A 19,927-nucleotide genomic window follows, 5' to 3' on the forward strand; every position below is an offset into this window, starting at 1 on the left:
TCAGTTGCTTTTCTGAATTGACCCACGAGCTGTAAGGAGATTAGGGACCATGTTTTACAGGACCACTGTGGGTAGGGCAAGAGTGAGAAAGATGGCCATTTTTTCTGTTCTTCTTGATTCCTTGGTCTTTGTGACACATAATGTGAAAGCTCCATCCGACTTTTAAATCTCCTTTTTTGAACTGAACTGGTGAAGAAGGCACCAGCTATGCAGGGTGGTGGAAATAAGGACCTGTTAGACTGGTCTGCTTTTACCTGCCCCCCTACTCTGGGCAGTGAGACTGAAACTGCTGCTTGCTGAGCTTTGCCAAGTCAATTTCTCCTCGAGGATTACTTGCTCATGGCAGGCCAGCAGGCAGGCAGCTCCCCACCCAGGAGCCCTTGGACTAGCTGAGCTGCTATGGATGTCACGATGCAGGTGGGGGCAGGTGCTAGGCACTGGTATGCTACCAGGGACTGTGCCTACTCAGAGCTGCTCAAGCTAAGGCTGCAGTGCCTGAGGCCTGCTGGAAATAGTGCCATGGTCTTTCCCTGCACCTTGTGGCCACATTTATGGTATGAGGAAAGTCTGGGAGGGGTGAGGATCTTGTAAATTATGGGTAAATGAAATCAAGGGAGGGAGAGGATCCTTCCCTAGGGCATCCCTGGTTTAAGGCTGTCACATTTCTAAGGTATGCTTCTGTTTAGTACCTTAATTTCTGGAGTTGTCACCTGGGTTACCTTTAATTTTTTCAGCCCTAGGTAGAAGAGATTTTCCAATGTGTGAGCCTGGTGTCCAGGGCATGTTAGATGAAGTTACTTATAGAGCCAAACTTTTAGGCAGGTTGTCTTGACATAAGCCAAGGTCAGGAAGTGGTCTTCAGGACATGCAGACCATACCTACTTCCTGCTGCGGTCTCGGGGACAGGGCTGGAAGGCTTGTAACACAGAGGCCCTGAGGGTTCTCACATCCACACAGGACAGACCCTCAGGAGTTGTCTCTGGCCTCTCATTTTACAAGTGTGGAAACAAAGGTCCCAGCAGGGTGAATGACTTGCTCAAGGTTACATAACTTTTCTGGGCAGAGTTGGGTCTAGAATAGATCTCTCTTGGGGCCCTTAGCACCATTGCACCCATTGCCTCCACTTCAGAGGCAATCCTGCTCTTACCAGGCCCGCGTGGGGGCTGTGTGCAGCCCTCATGGCAGAGGGCAACCTGGGAAAGGACAAGTGGAAGGGCAGCAGGCCCCAGCTCCACACACCAGAGATGAGCTCTGCCCTCCTGCTAGAGACTGTGTCTCTAAAGGTGCCAGAGGCCCCAGGAAACAAATTTGAAGCAGTAGGTACCAGCATTCTAGCCCAGACCCAGGTTGAAGAGGTCACATGGAGCAGAGTTGTACGAAGAGCTGTTGGGTGAGTGATCACTTAAAAAAAAAAACCCAAGAAGACCCTGACCCTGTGACTCCCCATTATGAGTTAGGAAGACATTTCCAGAGATCCCATTAGGTGCCAGGAACTGTGCCTGGCACTGAGGACCCAGAAATGACTTAGTCTTGGAAATTTCCGTTAGTCTTCTCTCAGTCTTGAGAAATAGTGAACAAGACAGCCACCAAGAATTGTGAAGGGGACAGGCCATTTGGCAAGCAGTGAAATCCTAGTGCAAGAAGGCCTGAGCTGGGAATGCTTGGAGCGCTCCTGTGAAGTGAAATGGATAGAGCAGGGAAAACTTCCTGGAGAAGGTGACATCTGAGCTGGGAGGCTCACCAGGAAGAGGAATGGGAGCAGTTGATGGAGGGAAATCATTGCAGGTGGTGGGGAGGCTGTAGCAAAGACCTGGAGGTCTGAGAGAACATTCTACATTTGAGGACTGAAGATAAGTGGCTGGAGCACAGAGGGAGACTCCAGGAAGGGAAGAGGATGAGGTTGGAACTGCAGGCAGAGAAAGGGAGCCAGCCAGCTCATGATGCAGCTGTAGGAAAAAATCCAGAAGCCATGTGGGTCTAGCCTGGATATCAATTTGACATGTATATATATATAAGCACCTATACACCGATGTGTGTGTGTGTGTGTGTGTGTGTGTGTGTGTGTGTGTGTGTGTAGAGAGTGAGTTGTTTTTTGAAGGCGTGCTTTGTGTATGAAGCCATCACTTCCTGTTCTCAGTGCTGGGTGCCCTGCTGAGATGACTGTGGTGCTCCCACCGCCATGTTGCAGAGTAAGAGGGACTGAGGGACTGGTCTTTCTGTGTGTAGGTGAGGGTGGAGAGTAGGCTGCCTGAGGTTTTAGTCCTTTTGGGGGACTCTGACTTTTGTTTCACAGCAGGGCTGGCTGAGGACACTGTAGGGCTTCTTCAGGCCGGGAGTCAGGACCGCTTTCCCTTTTCTCTTAGGAGAGTGACTCAGACCACTGTTGCCACCAGAGGTTCTGCAGGCTTTTCAGAGGCAGCCTGTGGAGGCTGAGGGTAGCAATTGCTAAGAAAAGGAAGTACCTAGTGGTCATCCATCCTGCCACTCCTGACAAACATTGCTGTCGCTAAACAGCACCTCTGTGTGGCAGCCATGGGCTCTGCTGTGGAAAGGGAGGAGCTCTCTTCCCTGTGGGAGGGCCCATCATCTTTGGCTTCTGCTCTGCCCTGGGCCACAGACTGGATTGCACAACACAGCCAATGGGAGTCCCCCTTCCCTGCTGTCATTGGCAATCAATGGCACAAGTGCTTGGAGTGGTAGTTCCTAACTTATGGGGTTGTAGGGTCCAGGGCACAGCCAGCAAAGCATGTGAAAATTGACCTAGGGTTAGACTATGACTGTCACTTGGGGAAGGTGTACTGGGACAGCATTTCACTTCTGACTACATAGGCTGTCCCTCCTGCTAGGGAGTGAGTTTTGCTCCCATGCTAGTCCAGCTTTTGCTGTTTTCCCTCCTGCCTTTTCTCAGAGACCATATACCTGCCCGCCTCCTGTTATGTTCTAGTTGTGATAGGAGTACCATTCAGAGTTCTTGGCAGGAGACCAACCCACTTCTACCCTGGTTGGTTCCCCCTCCTTTCCCCAGCTTGTTTGATGTACACGTTCCCCAGAGTTCTCCTTAGGCAGCTGCTTGCCTCTGTAGTGCCCAGAGATTGGAGCTCCTGCAGCAGGAACCCAGCTGCTTCCCTCCCTGGTTTTAAGGGCGGGGCTTGAAAATAGAGAATCATAATCTCCCTTCCTCCTCCTCCTCCCCCCATCCCAACGCTGCTAGGCAAACTGGAGTGACCAGCTCAGAGCAGGACTCAACCCGCCTCCCAGCTCTGCATGACAGCAGCGATCTGGAGGAATATTCATGGAAGGGTGAGTGTGTGAACTCTGGAGCAGAAATATTCATGGAAGGGTGAGTGTGTGAACTCTGGAGCACATTACCATCTTGGACTGGCCCTCCGTGGCAGGTGTGCACTCAATTCTGCTGTTAGTGGAAACCAGGACTCCTTAGGGGAGGTGGTGGCCCAGCCAGACATCTGCCCAAGGCCACCCTGCTCTCTAATGTCTCGGGAAATGGAAGGTGCTTCTCAACACCCCTGCTCTTTAGAAGAGCTGGGTGGGTGGTTTGGGGAGTTTATTCTTAGAATCCCTTGCAGTGTAATATCCCTTTTTTCCCCCCAAAGCCAGGTTCTTTCGTTCCTAAGCTGAGTTCTTTGGTTTCTAACTTACTACCTTCAGTTTTCTTAGGATGGGACACCTTCCTTAGCCTCAACAAGACTGTGGGTGGAAGGTTAAGAGAGTGGCGGCTGCTCCTTTGCCAGAAAGGGGATGTTGGGGCTGGGAGCACATATTGCTGGAAGTTGTTTCACATTCTCCCTTTGGCTGGCTAGAGAAAAGGGGCACCACCGCAGCCTTCTGCCAGCCTCTGCAGCCAGCCACAGGAACACCCCAGCCAAATGGAAGCGTCTTCTTGTTGCTAAGGCTTGAGTGCCTAAGGTGGACCAGCCAGTGGCAGCCAAGCTTGCTGAATGGGGAGGATTGGTTATTTAGGGACTGTTAGGGGCTGTGACAAATGGTTTTGCAGGGGAGCAGGGGATCAAGAGTCTAATATCACGGAGCCAGGGGCCAGCTTCTGCACCATAGCCATGTAGCTTCCACAGCGTAGACTGCCTGGAGCCAAGGGCTCAGGTGCTGTCGGCCTTCCCCTCTTCCTTCCTGTGTCTTGTGGCTAGTGACTGTCATTATCAGGTTGATATACTGGTTAGAGAGGATAACCCTGTCTTGGTCTCCAGACTCCTTGCTGCCTAATCCCCTCTGCCCTAGAGTTAAGCCTAAAGAGGATATTTTTTCCCTCCCAATTCTGACATTGATTGGGGCAAAAGGTGGTCACACGAAGTTTTGTTTTGGCAGTTTGACTTCTGGTTGGGATTTTAGGCATCTGAGAACTGAATGCTTTCTTTATCTACATATACCCTTAAGATATCCCCTCTTTTTTAAGTCCTACATGTATTTTGTGGCAGCCTTTGCTTGGGTATTAATTTGGGACTCTTTAGGGACCCTGTGTTGCCCATCCCCTTTATTTTCCCTCTACCCTAACTCCCCAAAACCCCTAACATTGGCCTTTCATACAAAGAACATTGGAAAAATTTAGCAGTGCCTCAAGGTCACTTAATCATAAGTGGTGTTTGGCATAGTTAGTTGGTTTGGCGTTTGGTGAGAGATTTCTGCTTTATATTTGAGCAAAAGATTTCTTGGCTGGAGGCCTCCATGCTGTGTTCCCAAAGCTTGCCCTGTGCAGAGTTTGCCCCCCTTCCTCCTCTCACAGGTTGTTTTAATCCTCTTGCCTATAAACAAGTGCAGCAGAACGTGTTGGCCCAGCTCACATGGCTCTGGTTATCTCTTCATGGGGTAACCAGCGTCAGGGTTAGATACCACAGTCACTTGACATGGTAGAGCTGTCAGGGTGGAGAGTGGAGACGCCAGGGGTAAGCCTGGTTTGCCAAGGAAGGTAAATGGGAGTGTGTGTGGTTTCTTAGGACCAGGTGGGAGAAGTCAGCTCCCATAGCATAGGGCTTTCCGCTGTGAGAAGATGGCAACTAGTTTCATTCCTTCTTGCTTTTTTCACCCTTCAATTCCTAGTTCTGGCATCTCATTTCTCTTTCTTTTGTATCTCAAATCCTGCCTACAGGGGCCCAGGAGATGCAGCTGTTTCAGGAAACTGCCCCTGAGACAGATACATGCTGGTTCATGAGATATAAAACCCGACACCAAAAATCCCATCTTCCCAAACAGTGATCCTGTTATGTTGTGTGAAGGACAGCTGGTGATGGGGGCCTGGCTGCCTCAGAGGCTGCCGAGTCCCAGGGCAGAGACACTCAGGAGCTGGAAGTGCGGCTAAGCTCTCACCACCACCTCCCCCATATATATGTGTGTGGGTTTCCCTTGTCACAGCTGAAGAGGCAGTGCCCAGCTTCAGTAAGTGCTGTGTGTGAGAACGTATTTACTCTGGCCACATGTGTATATGAGAAACACCAATCACATTGCCCATTACGACGATCAACGTGCAGTTTCCAGGTCTGTACATCTAGGGTGGGATGTGTACATGTAAAGTGCTTTTTATCAGGGGAGAGTTGGGTGGCTTCTTAGGACAAGGATGAAATGGTTGAGCTGCTGGTACCTTTCCTGGCTCTGTAAGAAACCCACTCCAAGCCATGTGAGTAGATGGCCTTTGACTATAACCTTCTCCTAAGCCAGTTTGAAAAGATCCATCTCTTTTGGGAGTTGCAGAACATTTGTGGTGAACTTTGGGTAAAGAAGTTTGAGCTGTATCTTCTGGCGACTTACAGAATAAGTTGGGAAAGCATATGGATTTATACTAATAATAACTAGCACATCAGCAGGCATTGTTCTAAATGCTTTGGACAGTATTGGATATTGGGCAATTTCTGATTTTTATACCTTATGTTTTCAAGATTTTAGACAGAGACTCCTTTGTACCTGTGGGTTCTTTGCCCTTGGGGTTAGCATGGACTAACTAGAGCAGTGGATGGGTGGCAATGGCCTGCAGTTGGCCATTTAAATTATTCTGATTGCAGGTGTCCTGGGTGGGTTTCTTCTTTAGATCTGTACTTATGCCACCATGCCCTATTGTAATTTGAGCTACACTTTAGGATTTGTCTGTGTGAGGGGATCTGTACTGCCCTTGTAGCCATGCTTTCTTCCCTGCCCTCTGAGTGAATTCAGAGGTTGAGAACTATAGACTTGGCTGCTTGCCTCCTTCAAAATAACTAGCAGTCTGTGTAATAGAACATCTAACAATGCCTGAATGCGGCCCCCTTTCTCCCAACACCACCTGTTAATTGGTGGCTCTGGTTCCTGAGGGCTTCCACCAGCACCTGAGCTACTCTATACCAAAGAAGGCTGTACCCAGGTTCCTATCACAGAGGTTAGAAATCTCAGAGCTCAGTTTTCCCTGCTGCCTTGGCCAGGGCTGAGCTGGCCTTTTTCTGGACCATTCTCTCTCTTGGAAACAAGTACAATCAGACTCTCTTCCTGAAAAGACTCTGAAAAGATGAATTAACGATAAAAAGTCCTTCTTAACAAGGCACTTGTAATGGAAAATGGCTGTCATTTGGTTTGCCATACTCTCTGTTTCTAGGCTGAAGGTATAAGCAGGTAGGGCTCCTGGAGCAAGTTGTCATTGCTATCAGTAAGTGAAAAACAGTGTTTGGCTTCAAGGGGCACCCTAGGCCTACAGCCATAAGCTGACATATACTTGGTGTCACTGAAAAGCTTGGGCTTTCCAGCCTTCACCTAACTGCTGACAAATGAACCCTCCTCCATTTCTCTGGCAAGCTAGCTAGACAAGGTGCCTTCCCAGGCCATAGCCACTTAGTAACAGGATCCAGCAGTCTCTGCCCTTGGCCCAGGGTTGAGACTGCAGTGGCAGCAGCAAGCCCAGTAAGGTAGCTGTGAGGCACAACCCCTGCTTCAGTTGCCTAGGAGAGGCGATAGTTCTAAAGAACATTTGCCCTGGTATGTCAGGGTACTGTTGCAGGTTCCCTTTTCTCTCTAGCTGGGGATTTTCCTACCTGGTCTTCCTTAAGTAGCCCTTCTCTCCAGTAAAGCAGCACTCATTCAAAACTTCTTTCCTTCAGCCTCAATCCTCATCTCCATCTGGGTTCTTATCTCCTCTCTTACCCAACCTTAAGCTCCAGCCACCCCATATGCTTTGAAGCCCTCTTGTTCAAGTCCTTGTTTCAAGCCCTCACCCAGAGCTTGAAGGTTAGGGAGCCCCAGTGGGCTCCCAGTGGCATGTTGTCCATGGTGCTGGAAGAGCAAAGATCTGTTCCTAGGTCCCAAGTTGGAACTCTAGGTTCATTTTCCTGTTCTGGACTATGGTTCAACTCAAGTATGGTTCATATACTACTTAAGATACAGTGGTGGGCCCTCATGGGCTGGCCTGAGGACACACCCACCACTTGTAACATGTTTCTATCGAAAAATAGTTCCTTCTCACAGCAGAACAGAACCTTTGATAAGTTTGTGGTTTCTCTTCTTTCTGTCTTTCTGTCTTTCTTTTCTTTCTTGACAGAATCTCACTCTGTCGCCCCAGGTAGAATGCAGTGGCGGCGTCATAGTTCACTGTAACTTCATGGACTCAAGCAATCATGTCTCAGCCTCCCGAGTAGCTAGGACTACAGGTGCATACCACGATGCCCAGCTAATATTTCTATTTTTTGTAGAGATGGAGTCTCACTCTTTGTCAGGCTGGTCTTGAACCCCCAAGTTCAAACAATCCTCCTGCCTCGGCCTCCCAAAGTGCTAGGATTACAGGTGTGAGCCACTGTGCCCAGCCAAGTTGGGGTTTCTTGACTAATACACTGCAACAGATTTTCATTTGCTTAAGTGTCCATTTACTTTGTAGTCATAACAGTATCACACAAGTAAGTTGTCTTTCTAGATTCCAAATGACAAAGACAAAAAAGAAACACCACCCCCTGCCCCTGCTTCCTACCCAGAAAGATTGCTGGAGAGCTAACTCTCATGATAGGTTTGTCTGGGTTCTGCTTTTCAGCAGATTTGATTTGTAGTTTGGTAGGCCCTGAAACAGGGCGCCTTCCCCATTCCATGACTCAGGTGCTCTCTCTGGCTAGGGTTTTCGATGATATGAGGTAGGAGGAAGATAATGCCTCTGCCTGTCACCAGGTGCAGCCCAGTGAGGGTTTGCTTCTAAAAGAGCAGCCAGTTGGATTTTTAGTGGTCACTTAAGTGGAGCAGCCAATTGCAGCGTGGCCTGGCAGGGACAGTTCTGAGGCAAGGGTGGCAGTGATGGCCTTGAGTAGTTTCTCTTATGCTCTGACCTCTGGCCATGATGACTTCTGGGGCAGCAAACTTTGTCCCAGTGTTTTTTCTGACATTTCCTCCTCCTCCTTTAGCTCTCTCTTTGAAACTGGAGGAGTAAGAAGGCAGTATTTGTTCCACTTCCAGAGGAAGGTGCAGTGGAAAGAGGCACATCTTGTTCAGCACCTTCCAGCAGTAGAGCTGGAGCTGAATGGGACCCGGAAGGCCTGTTTCCCAGCCCAGGGCTGAATCTGCTCCTCAGTGACACAGATTCCTTAAAGGCATTTTAAGGAAACTACACTGGAAAGAGCAGAAACAAAGGGTTAAATCTATACTCAGGTAGAAAGGCTGTTGCATAAATGCTGAGAGAGTTTTTTTGTTTTGTTTTGTTTTGTTTTAAGATCTCATGCTTCTTTTTTACTTTGTGTTGGCAAAAACCCCAGGAGAAGATGGGAGATTCTGGGAGGAGATGATTATGCCGGGTGAGTCAACTGAGCTCCCCAGCTGCCGTTTTTAGTTCCTTTGCTTTTCTCTAACAGGAGGCAGTTTGGAGGGTGGGGGGCAGGGTGGGAATGCTGATTTGTGCACAACGACAGGAGGCAGGTATGTATGGGTGAGGTTTTTTTGTGGGGTTTTTTTTTTGTTTTTTTTTTTGGCACCCTAAGGTTGACAGGGCCTTATAGTCACTACATTGGTTCAAGCAAGAAATATTAAAGCAGAACTCTCAGTGTTGCAAACAGTAAATAAATGTCTCCTAGATTTTTAGTCACTGTCACATCCCCAGTCGGTTGCTCTTAGAGCAGCTCAGGTTGCATGCATTCTCACAGAAAGATGTGATGGTTTTGATAGCAGAGCAGTGAAGGGACTGAATGTAGGGAGGCGGAGAGAACTGTCTTAAGTGGGAGGGCCAGGTGGTTGTCATGGGCTGAGGGAAGTTCAGAGGAGAGGGTTCCCCTTCTGGGATGAAAGGAAGTCTTAGGCTTGATTCAAGGGAAGTAGGAGGGAGCAAGGGGGGTGGGCCCTGGCTGTGCCTGTGTTCTGAGTCTGAGTTTCCAGTTTCACTTTGGTGACTACCTTTCAGCCATGCTTGGGAGAGAAGGGATTTTGTGGCCCCCTGTCCATATGGATGTTGTCTGCAGAGTACACTGATACAGACTATCAGTTGTGGATCCCAGAGACTCTCATAAAGATGCTTCAACATGTTTCTTAGTTATTCTTTTGTACGCATTTATTCATTCAGCACTTACTGAATGCTGTGCTAGGCACTGTTCTGGGCCACAAATAAGACAGACCAAAGGCCCTCCCTTTGTCGTGTAGTCTAGTGGGAAGCCCAGACAGTAACAACCAATTTCAAAGACACCAAGTGCCCTGAAAGAGGGGAAATGGGTCTCGTGGCAAGAGATTTTGGTCTCCCTTCCTCTATCCTTGTCTTACCTCCTGTGATCCTTACTTTAAGGATCAAAAAGTTGTACCTCTCTTATTCCGTTAAGTATTTTCTCATGGGCCAGCTAGGTGTAGGCACTGTTAGGCATTGAGGGCATAGGAAGGTGAGCGAGACACAGTCTCTGACCTCTCAGAGCATGAGGGAGTTAAGATGTGAGGATACAAAGATGAATAGACGGTAGGAAATAGTAGGGCTGGGCATGGTGGCTCATGCTGGTAGTCCCAGCACTTTGGGAGGCTGAGACAGGAGAATCACTTGAGGCCAGGAGTTTAAGACTATCCTTGGCAACATAGGAAGACCCTATCTCTTAAAAAATGAGAAAAATTAGCTGGGCATGGTGGTGCACACCTGTAGTGCCAGCTACTAGGGAGGCTGAGGTGGGAGCAGCACTTGAGTTCAGGAGTTGAAAGCTTCAGTGAGCTATAATTGCACCACTGCATTCCAGCCTGGGTGACTGAGCAAGACCCTGTCTCTAAATAAATAAATAAAATTAAGATAAAGAAAAGAAACGAACGGTACAGATATAGTGAGTCCAGAGAAGGGAGCAGCCATGCCCAGCTAAGATGGGATCTGGATTTGGGATAAACAAGGGATAAGAAGGTTTACTTACCTGGGTCACAAGAAAGCATACATGATAGGTGGAGCACTTCCTTTAATGTGTGTGGATCTGAGTAGCTCTTCACACCCCAGTTCTGACCCATTCCATACATGGCAGCGAGAGTGGTGGAGCTGTGATGTCACTGCAGGCCTCACTACAGAGCGGTGCCCTTTGCTACCGTGTGCTGTACACAGCTTCCCAGTGCACAGCAGTGGAGCTGGGTATAGAAGCCCAGAGTCCAGAGAATGTGCTAAAAATATAAACTACTAGGTAAAGAAAATGAGGTTAGGAGGTGGCCCAGGCACCTTAGTTGCACTGATTAGTATCCATTCACTCCACACAGTCCTCTGTAAAGTGAGCCAAACCTTTATGCTACAGGCTGCCTTCTGCCTATCCTTACCACCCCCATCCCCCAGAGCCCTGGGCTGCTGGCAGGCTGGCTCTCCTGTGATATGGAGGAACTTGTTGGTCTCCATGGTTACAGTAACCCACTGGTACGGGAGGAACCGCATGAAGTATGAGGCTGGCAGTGTGAGCTTCCCCCAGCCCTTGGCACCATGTGGTACTGGCATGTTAGCTGTTTCGTGGACCCTTTCTGGGAGGACAGAGTTAAGGAACTGATAAGGAAGGGAAGAGCCCAGAAGGACCACTTTCACCCTCCTTTGGGCTACACAGAGGGCAAAGGTGTGCCTATTTCTCATTAACCCACTTCTCTTGGCAGGATGGTTCTGTGTTAGGAAAGAGGGTCCTCTTTGTCTGGCAGCCCAGCCATGGCAGAAATTTGACTTTGTTATAGAAGGACTACTAGGGTGGTGGGAATCAGTTTAGCTATCTGGTACTTGTAGTCAAATTCTTAGAGATTATAATTCTTCCAGGGCCCAGAAAACTCTCTGAGGTGAGAAATACGGATTCCTACTCAAAAGTAGAGAGATACTAGAAAATATCATCAAGGCATCACTGAGCACCAGGTACTAGGGCAAGCACTGATGTGGATTTTCTCATTTAATCTTTGCTCTCATCCTATGAAATGTGTACAGCTAGCATCCTCATGTTCCAAATGAGGAAACTGAGGTAGGGAAGTCACAAAATCTTGCTAATGTTCGATTAGCTAATAAGTAGCAAAAGTGGCAGAGAGACTACAGTTGGTTTTCTGTATAGCTTCCCTCTTCTAGGAGGAGGAACCAGCTCTCACTAAACTTTGCAATTGGAGCCAAGGCTCCAAAGGTACATGCTTTACAGAAGTTCGCTGGGGCAATAGCAGCTGGACATTTAGAGACCAGACCCCAATGAGCAGTTGTCAGGGATGCTAGAAGCTTCTGAAGCCTTGGTTACTTGATAGAGTCCACTGTGTTTCAAGAGGAGCCCAGCATTTTAGGTGGCTCTGAAGATGACATTTGGGTCATACTCACACACGTGGCCTCCAGGCATGAAGAGGAGTGAGCTGGAGTGGTTCTCTGTTCCCATCTCTCACTCCATGTCAGTTCTTTGCTGCTAGTTCCCAGGTAGGCTCTGGCTTCTGCTGTGGTGGCTCTGAGAGCTGCGGGCTCCCTTTGCTGCCCATGCTGCAGTGTCCCTGGTGTCCCTGACTTAGGGTGAGGGTTGTAGCTCAGAGAGCTAAAGGGCAACAGACCCCCTTATTTTGGGCTTTGTGCTCAAGTTGCACGCTCTGCTGGTGTCTCTTGCCAGGGAGGCTCCTACTCTGGCTGGAAAAAGAAAGCAGCCCTTTGACAGCCCGACTGTCAAAGGTGTTAAGGGAACATGGGTCCTCCCCAGGTTGAGGCCATCACGGTTAATTTTGGGAGTGGGGAGCATCTAGCCTCTGCACTGGCAAGTGCTTACCACAGTTTTACAAGTTCTCTCCTACCCTGAACCTCCTCTGGTTTAATGACTCTTGGCAGGTGACAGTGACAGTTGCTCAGGATCAAAGGATGCAAAGAAGGTTCCCGGAAGCAGTGAAGGAGGGTTTAAAAACTAGTGACTTGCCACAGCCATGTGACTTTTTATCAAGTCCTACCCTGTCCCCAGCCTTTCTGTTTGAGGTCAGTGCTTGGTGCTTCCTCAGTTTACAAAACCCCTTACTGTCTCCCAAAAATAGGATTGAGGAAACAATCCTTCTGTCACACTGCAAAACCCTGGGGACTGGAAAAATGAAGCTGTTTGAGCCTGCTCTAGCTTCTGAGTCTGCCAGTTAGTGAAGGGACAGGTGGTCCTGGCCAAGCCTGAGCCCAGGATCCGGAATTAACCATGACCTCTTCCGCTGAGATCAGGGCCCACTTTGGGAAGGGGTGGGAGAAGGAGGGATTGCTGTGGGACCACCTGGACAGGCCTTTACAACAGTGCTCTGCCACCGGCCCGAATCAAACATTGTCGTCCTGTCATCCCAGGCTCAGTCTTCCTTTCTGAGTCTTCATCTCTTCTCCCTCCTCGCCTATAGAGGGAGAGCCTGGGGTGTATCTTTTGGGGGGAAATGGGCAGATCAGGCACCAGAAGGGTTGCTGAGCAACTGGAAAGGGAGCCTGATCATCATCAGGAGGAGCAGAGTGCTGAGGCGGGTGTGAAAGCCCTGGCTCCAGGGCCAGCTCTGCACTGAGAGGCTGTGGCACCCTGGGCAAGTCTCAAAACCTTTCAGTGCCGGTTTCTCATTGGCAAGTAGGGACACTGCCTTCCCCGTAGGTCTGTGTATGGAGAAAACAAAGCGTTAAGTGCTGGACATCCAGGAGTGTCAGAAATTTTTTTTTTTTTTCTGAGACAGAGTCTCGCTTTGTTGCCCAGGCTAGAGTGAGTGCTGTGGCATCAGCCCAGCTCACAGCAACCTCAAACTCCTGGGCTCAAGCAATCCTCCTGCCTCAGCCTCCTGAGTAGCCGGGACTAGAGGCATGTGCCACCATGCCTGGCTAATTTTTTCTATATATATTAGTTGGCCAATTAATTTCTTTCTATTTATAGTAGAGATGGGGTCTCGCTCTTGCTCAGGCTGCTTTCAAATTCCTGACCTTGAGCAGTCAGCCCACCTCAGCCTCCCAGAGTGCTAGGATTACAGGTGTGAGCCACTGCGCCCGGCCAGAAATATTGACTGTTGCCAGGGCTCATACATAAGGCAGACATCGCTTGGCTGCCCTCGAGTGGCATGGTCTCCCAGGGTATGTGCTTAGGTGCTATGAGGGCACAGGGGAAGCTTTGCCCTTCCCTAGAGAGGACTTTGTTTTCTGCCAACATGAGTTCTTCAGGGTTGCTAAATGGGAAAGCTTCTAGCCTAGAGTTGTGGAATGAATGAGAAATAGAGCTGAGAGTCAGAAGACGGGCTGTGGCCAGGACACAGACAGGGGTCAGTGGTCTAGAAGGACAGTCTTCTCTTGACAATAGATAGCCAACTTGCCCTGTCCTCCTCACGTGCGCAGATAGTGGGGGCTTTGTAGGAAGAAGGAATGAAGAATCCCAGGCCCTTGGAGTTCTAGAGACAGCTGTGTTGTTTGGGGGTAATGCGTGGTGGTGGTGGCTGAAGACTTGGAGGTGAGTGGGAATCTAGGATAAACTTCCAGAAGCAGGGCTGGAAGGGACTTAGGAGGGACATTTGGATTGTTCCTCAGCCTTTGAACAAAATCTAGTATTGAACAACTCATTCTTTAACAGTGATAAAGGCTTTTTAGATCTCTAGGAGGCTTCACAGGGTCCTGAACTCCCTAAAATGATGTCCTGACTGTTTTGTGTCTAAGTGGAATGCACGTTTTCCTAAGGTTAAATGCTGCCTTTTTAGGAAGTAGGAGGTACATCTGCCACTGTCAGCTTGCTGGTTTCTGCTTACCCCCTCCCCCTTTATTACTGAGGGGGTGGTTTGCTGGTCTTTGGCAGGACTGCCACTTTGGGTCAGCACATCTGAGTCACACATATTCCTCCTCAGCCCTATTTGAGGCCTTGTTAAAGTGATGTACCCCTACCCAGATCCCACCTGCTGCAGGTGAGATGGGGCTTTATGACAGCCTGGGCTGGAGTGAGTCTCCTTACCCTCTTGCCAGCTGTTACCCAGCAAAGCAAAGCACCTTGGGGAGGGTGGGGCAGCCCACTTCCGGGGAGGGAGGGAGGAGGAGGGGAGAAGGAAGTTGATCTAAACCCGCCTCTTTCTTTCTTTCTCTGTCTCCCTTCCTGCCCCGTTCCTCCTGCCCCTCTCCTCCCACCCTGCTTCTGGTGTAGTGTCCTGGAACTGTGCGCACTTCCTGACCACCAGGCCTTGGCCCTCGAGAAGCCGCAGGGCTTTGTCCCTGTTGCTCTTGTTGCCAAACCCAGTCTCTCTTCTGCTAGTGGTGGTTTCGGTTGCAACATAGCCCAGGTTCCCAGGCAGGAACCGCTTGGCCTGGCTGCTTCGCTACTTTTCACTGAGGAGGTGGTGGAAGGTGTCGCCTGCTCCGGCTGAGTAAGGGTGGCTGGCTGAGCCGCAGCCCCCGCCCTGGGCCTGGCTCTTCCAGGCCTCTGTACTTTGCCCTCGCTGCCCGACAGGTTCTGCCGTGGGCTCTGCTGAATGGAAGTCGCTGGTAGTCCTTGCCCCTTTCTCCAGCCGGGTATGTTGTCCCCTTCTTTACTCTGGAAGTGCCCTCTTTCTCTTCTCTCTCACCTCAAACATAGGATCTTTAAAGAGTTGCTTAATGGAGCCAGGCACTAGCACAGTGTAGTAAATCCTTGGGAAGGGTGTCCAGATGTGGAAGAGGCATTGACTCAGAAGGGAAGAGGGGCAAATACCCGCAGAAGAGTATCCCAGGCTGAGTGGGCATGCTCATGAGCAGAAGGATGGGTCAGGGGAGGCAGCTGTGAGCAGAGAGAGGCTCCGCCACTGTGGGGGGAGCCTGGGATCTGGGGCCATCACCCAGGGCTAGTGCCGCAGGGACACTTTTCTTCCCTCACTCCACAGTGCCTGCTTACTCTGCCTATGGCCAGGGAGTACCTGCCTGTCACCCCTCCTGGCTCAGCCCCTTTTCAGCCCCTGGGGAAGCCTCAGGACACAAGGCCAGCCCTGAATACAGAGCCCCAAAGCAGGAGTTTCTCTCGGGAGAACTGTCGGTAGGAGCCTCCAGCATTAGGGCAGGGGCCCTGCCTACCTGAGTCAGCTCCGGGCCTCTCAGGGTGGAGGCAGTCTTCCGGGCGCACCTGGCAACACGCCTAGGCCAAGTTCTGAGATCCCAGGCGGAAGGGCCCTGGCAGACCCAGTGAACATAAAACTTCATTTTTCTTTTATCCTCCATGTCCTGCCCCCTCTCCTCCTCTTGACCCGAGACCCTAAATCTGTTTCCGCCCTACCTCTGAATCAGACCTGCTTAGCAACCTGCTTGGTCTGCCATTTGATCTCAAGTACTGCCTTACAAGGTGACTGTCTTATTCTTTCTGAAGGCTGCTTGAGAGCCATGGGGGCTACTCTGAACAGATTTTCTCAGTCCTTTGGGCCCTGCTAGAGCTTTGGGAATCCTGGTATTCCACATCTTACCATGAGCAGGGAGGATAGAGGGGAGGGCATGACTTTTGCTAGGTCCTGTTGGCCTGGCAGGGCAGGCTGGTCCATAGTGTGCCACCCTGTTAGTGAGACTCAGGGCCAAGCTGGATGGGCCTGGCCAGAACCATGGAAGGGAAACTGTCTCCATGATAGCCACCCCATCTTACCTCCTCTTCATCCTTCAGGGAAGCAATCAGGTGAAGAAGTTGACTCACTTGGGGCCTTGGCCCGGGAAGCATTTTCTACTGGGGACTTTCTCCTTTTCATATTTTCTTTCTCTGCTTGTTTCCAGTACCTGTCCTCTTTGCCCCGTCCCACCTCCTTTGTGTGGGAAACATCTGACCCAGTGGGGTGGGGGTGAGGGAAGGACTGAGTACTTTGAATCCTGAGAATTGAGTGGTTCAACCCTAGAAAGAAAGTTGGTGACTTTTGGAGCAGATGATCAAAGAACAAATGACAGTCCTCCCTGCTTCTCTGGGTTCTGAACAAGAACCACCTCCTCCCTTTCACTGTCCTGGGTACCCCACTTGGGACCAGCTCTTCACAGCTGCCCTGTCTGAGGTCCTGGCTCCCTGTCTTTCCTCTTGTGAAGGCTGGAGGTACTGGTGATATTTCACCAGGTCTAGAGGGCAGTGGACACTCAACCTGGACCCCTGTCCAATGGAGAAGGCCCCAGCATCTCTTGTCAGCCTCCAGCTGCACTACAGCCAGCGTAATGGGGCTTGACAGAGATGCAGAAAGTTGTTGACAAGGCTTCTGGCTTCTCACATAGTAGTATTTGGGAGCATAATGGTTGCTCTTTATTGAGCATTGGATAAAGCATTTTACATGTGCTCTTTCATATACCTGTGTGAAGTAAGGAATATTTATTGCTACTTTACAGATCAGGAAACTAAAGCTAACGGGTAGGGAAGCCAGGACCTGAACCTAGCTCTGCTGGACCGTAGAGCTCCTCAGCGCCCATGAGACAGACTGCTGTGTGGCATAGATGTGTGGGAACCCCCGACATGGGTCATCTTTCAGGTGGTTCTCCTTCCCCCTTTGTAATAATGTCTCCTCCATCTTAAGATGACATTGATAATAATAAAGTTAATATGTGTGGAGTAAGTGGCAGGTTAGGGTTTGTCTCTGGCGTCTACACTCTAAATTTTAACCAGAAAGAAAGAGAGTGAGTGGCAGAGTCCCACTTGTGGTTGTCAGTTGTTGATGCTTCTTAAAGTCCAGCATGCAGCCAAGCCAAGGGAATGCTGTCCTGCTGCGCCACAGACCAGCCCCTGTGGCCACCAAGAAGGATGGGTAGAGCAGAGTTCAAGATGGGCATGGGAGGCCGGCGGGGTGGCTCACGCCTGTAATCCCAGCACTCTGGGAGGCCGAGGCGGGCAGATTGCTCAAGGTCAGGAGTTCGAAACCAGCCTGAGCAAGAGCGAGACGCCGTCTCTACTATAAATAGAAAGAAATTAATTGGCCAACTAATATATATAGAAAAAATTAGCCGGGCATGGTGGTGCATGCCTGTAGTCCCAGCTACTCGGGAGGCTGAGGCAGAAGGATTGCTTGAGCCCAGGAGTTTGAGGTTGCTATGAGCTAGGCTGACGCCACGGCACTCACTCTAGCCTGGGCAACAAAGTGAGACTCTGTCTCAAAAAAAAAAAAAAAAAAAGATGGGCATGGGATGTTGAGATTAGGCTTCTGAGGGATAAAGGGCCCAAACCTGTAGGTAGACACAGAGTCCCTATTTTGGGTTTTGAGGACTTGGAGACTGTCAAACTCTTGCTGCCTTTGGCTTGTATCCTCAGAGAAGAGGGGAGTGACAAGAAACTTAGAAGGTGAATTAGAGGTTGCCACGGAAACTTTCCCACCCATCTTCCTCTCGTGGGAGTTGGGACAGAAGAAGGTTTTCCCTGTTCATGGCCCCTTAGGCAGGCTGGCAGGGTAGGAGGCAGTCTAGCAGCACTTTCAGGGCAGAAGGAGCTGAGAAGAAGTCAGCCATGGAAGCCAGGCCTTTAAGACCCTGCTCAGGGTGCCCTTCAGGTGACTTACCCAATCAGGTACCAGCAGGGCCCAGAAATGTTCCTCTCTCCAAGGGATATGAACGCTAGAGTTCCTATGGGAGGGAAATAAGCCTGTGTTCAAAAGTCTACTTGTTTAGCAAATGCTGTTTGAGGACCAGCCAGGGCAGGCTTAGGTGAGCTGCAGGGTATGTGGAGAACAGGTCCAGAGAGCTTCGTGGGCTGCAGTGGGCAGACATAAGGTCTGGGGGCTTCATGGAGAAGTGAAAATTGGTGAGAATGTGTAGAAGAGATAATGTTCCCTGAAGGGCAAAGGAAGTCAAAGGGACTTTCTTGGGATATCAGGAGCCTCCCTCTTCAGAGTCTGCCAGATGCATGGGATCTTTCTTTCTCCGAGGTCAAACCCCATGTGCTTCTGGGATCCAAGTCAAACAGCTCACCAAAAGCAGCCTGTAGCTACTATGCAGAGGACTTACGCTGACACGATGAAGAAGGGGAAAAGTCAGAATCAGGATATTGTACTTGTTGCTGCCGCTGTTGTTTCTGCCTGAAAAACATCTAGTTAAGCAAGCAAGCTTCTTTTTTATTTATTTATTTTTATATGGAACACTTCATGAATTTTCATGTCATCTTTGAGCAGGGCCCATGCTAATCTCTGTATGGTTCCAATTTTAGTATGTGTGCTGCCGAGTGAGCACGCAAGCAAGCTTCTTGCCAAGGAACCCTGGACAGTTCCTTGGGTAGTAGCAAGTCATTCTTTTTCTCTGTGGTTTTGAGGCTTCACTTACAGCCAACAGGGGCCAAGAAAGGAAGGATTTGACTCACACTCCTAGTCACCCTGCTACCCTCCAAACTCTCTCCTTGAGTTTCCAAGGCAGCTCTGGATGGTTCTGAGATGAGGCTCTGGACATAGCTTTGTCCCAGGGTGCTAGAGCAGTGGTGCCAGGTGTTCTTTGAGAGAGGCAAATCAGGGCCTCACAAAGAAGTTAGAGCAGACTCTCTCTTGAGTTTTATTGAGATATAATTCACATACTATACAATATAATCCACCCATTTAAAGTGTAAATTGAGTGGCTTTTGGTAAATTAACACAGTTATGTATCCATCACCACAATCAATTTTAGAACATTTTCATTACCCTAGAAAGAAAACCCACACACCTTAGTTGTCACCCTCGAATTCTCACCACCACTCCCTCTGCCCTAGGCAATCAGCTAATCTACTTCCTTTCTCTATAGATTTGCCTGTTCTGGGCATTTCATATAAATGGAATCATACAATATATGTGGTCCTTTGTGACTGGCTTTGTTTACTTAATATATTTTCAAGGTTCTTCCATGTGGTAGCATGTATCAATACTTCATTTCTTTTTATTGCCAACTAGTATTCCACTATATGGATATATGCCACACTTATTCATCCATTTATCAGTTGATGGACATTTGAATTGTTTCCACGTCTTGGCTATTATGGATCATGCTGCTGTGAACGTTGGTGTACAAATTTTTGTGTGGACGTGTGTTTGTCTTTCCCTTGGATATATACCCAGGTGTGGAATTGCTGGCTCACATAGTCACTCTGTGTTTAGCACTTTGAATTGGTCTGGAACTGGTTTTTAAAATAACTGTTTATCCTACGTATTTCTGCATGAGTCTTCATGTAGACGTACATCTTTGTCTGGACCATAACCTTTTTGTATAGGCTGAGTATCCCTAATCTGAAAATCTGAAATCCAAAAGGCTCCAAAATCCAAAATGCTCCAAAATCCAAAACACTTAGAGCACCCACATGATGTCGCAAGTGGAAAATTCCACACCAGACTTCATGTGACAAAGGCAGTCAAAATTTTATTTCATGCACAAAATTGTTAAAAATATTATATAAAATTACCTCCAGGCTATGTGTATAAAAAAGGTATGTATGAAACGAATGAATTTCAATGTTTTGAATTGGGTCCCCTTCCTGAAATATTTCATTATGTATATGCCAATATTTCAAAATCCGGAACACTTCTGGTCCCAAACATTTCGAATAAGGGATACTCCACCTATGTTTATGTTCACATTGCTGTTCAGTGCCGATTATTGTAGCTACTTCCTCACACTCCTATTTGAGCTATGGGGCATCTA

At 49.1% G+C, this 19,927-nt stretch overlaps 1 protein-coding gene and 1 non-coding gene across 15 annotated transcripts in view; one reads left to right on the forward strand and one right to left on the reverse strand.

Moving 5' to 3' along the window:
• MARK2 (microtubule affinity regulating kinase 2) overlaps positions 1-19,927 on the forward strand; it is a 60,583-nt gene that overhangs the window by 23,500 nt on the left and 17,156 nt on the right. Inside the window, exon 2 of one of the 14 annotated variants that reach the window (XM_012777860.3) lies at positions 3,212-3,300. The exons of 11 other annotated variants lie outside the window; for them this stretch is intronic. In XM_012777860.3, coding sequence (XP_012633314.1) covers positions 3,265-3,300 — 36 coding nt within the window. In that variant the 5' untranslated portion in view covers positions 3,212-3,264. Of the gene's footprint in view, positions 1-3,211; positions 3,301-14,415; positions 14,867-19,927 lie in introns of those variants that run through there. 2 more of the 14 variants (XM_012777864.3, XM_012777865.2) reach the window with 2 other exon arrangements.
• On the reverse strand, positions 18,394-18,496 carry LOC142870763 (U6 spliceosomal RNA). The gene has a single exon (XR_012919105.1). It is a non-coding gene; the product is annotated as a U6 spliceosomal RNA (small nuclear RNA).

This window comes from Microcebus murinus, chromosome 4 (assembly GCF_040939455.1).
Source record: "Microcebus murinus isolate Inina chromosome 4, M.murinus_Inina_mat1.0, whole genome shotgun sequence".
Classification (NCBI taxonomy): Eukaryota; Metazoa; Chordata; class Mammalia; order Primates; family Cheirogaleidae; genus Microcebus; species Microcebus murinus.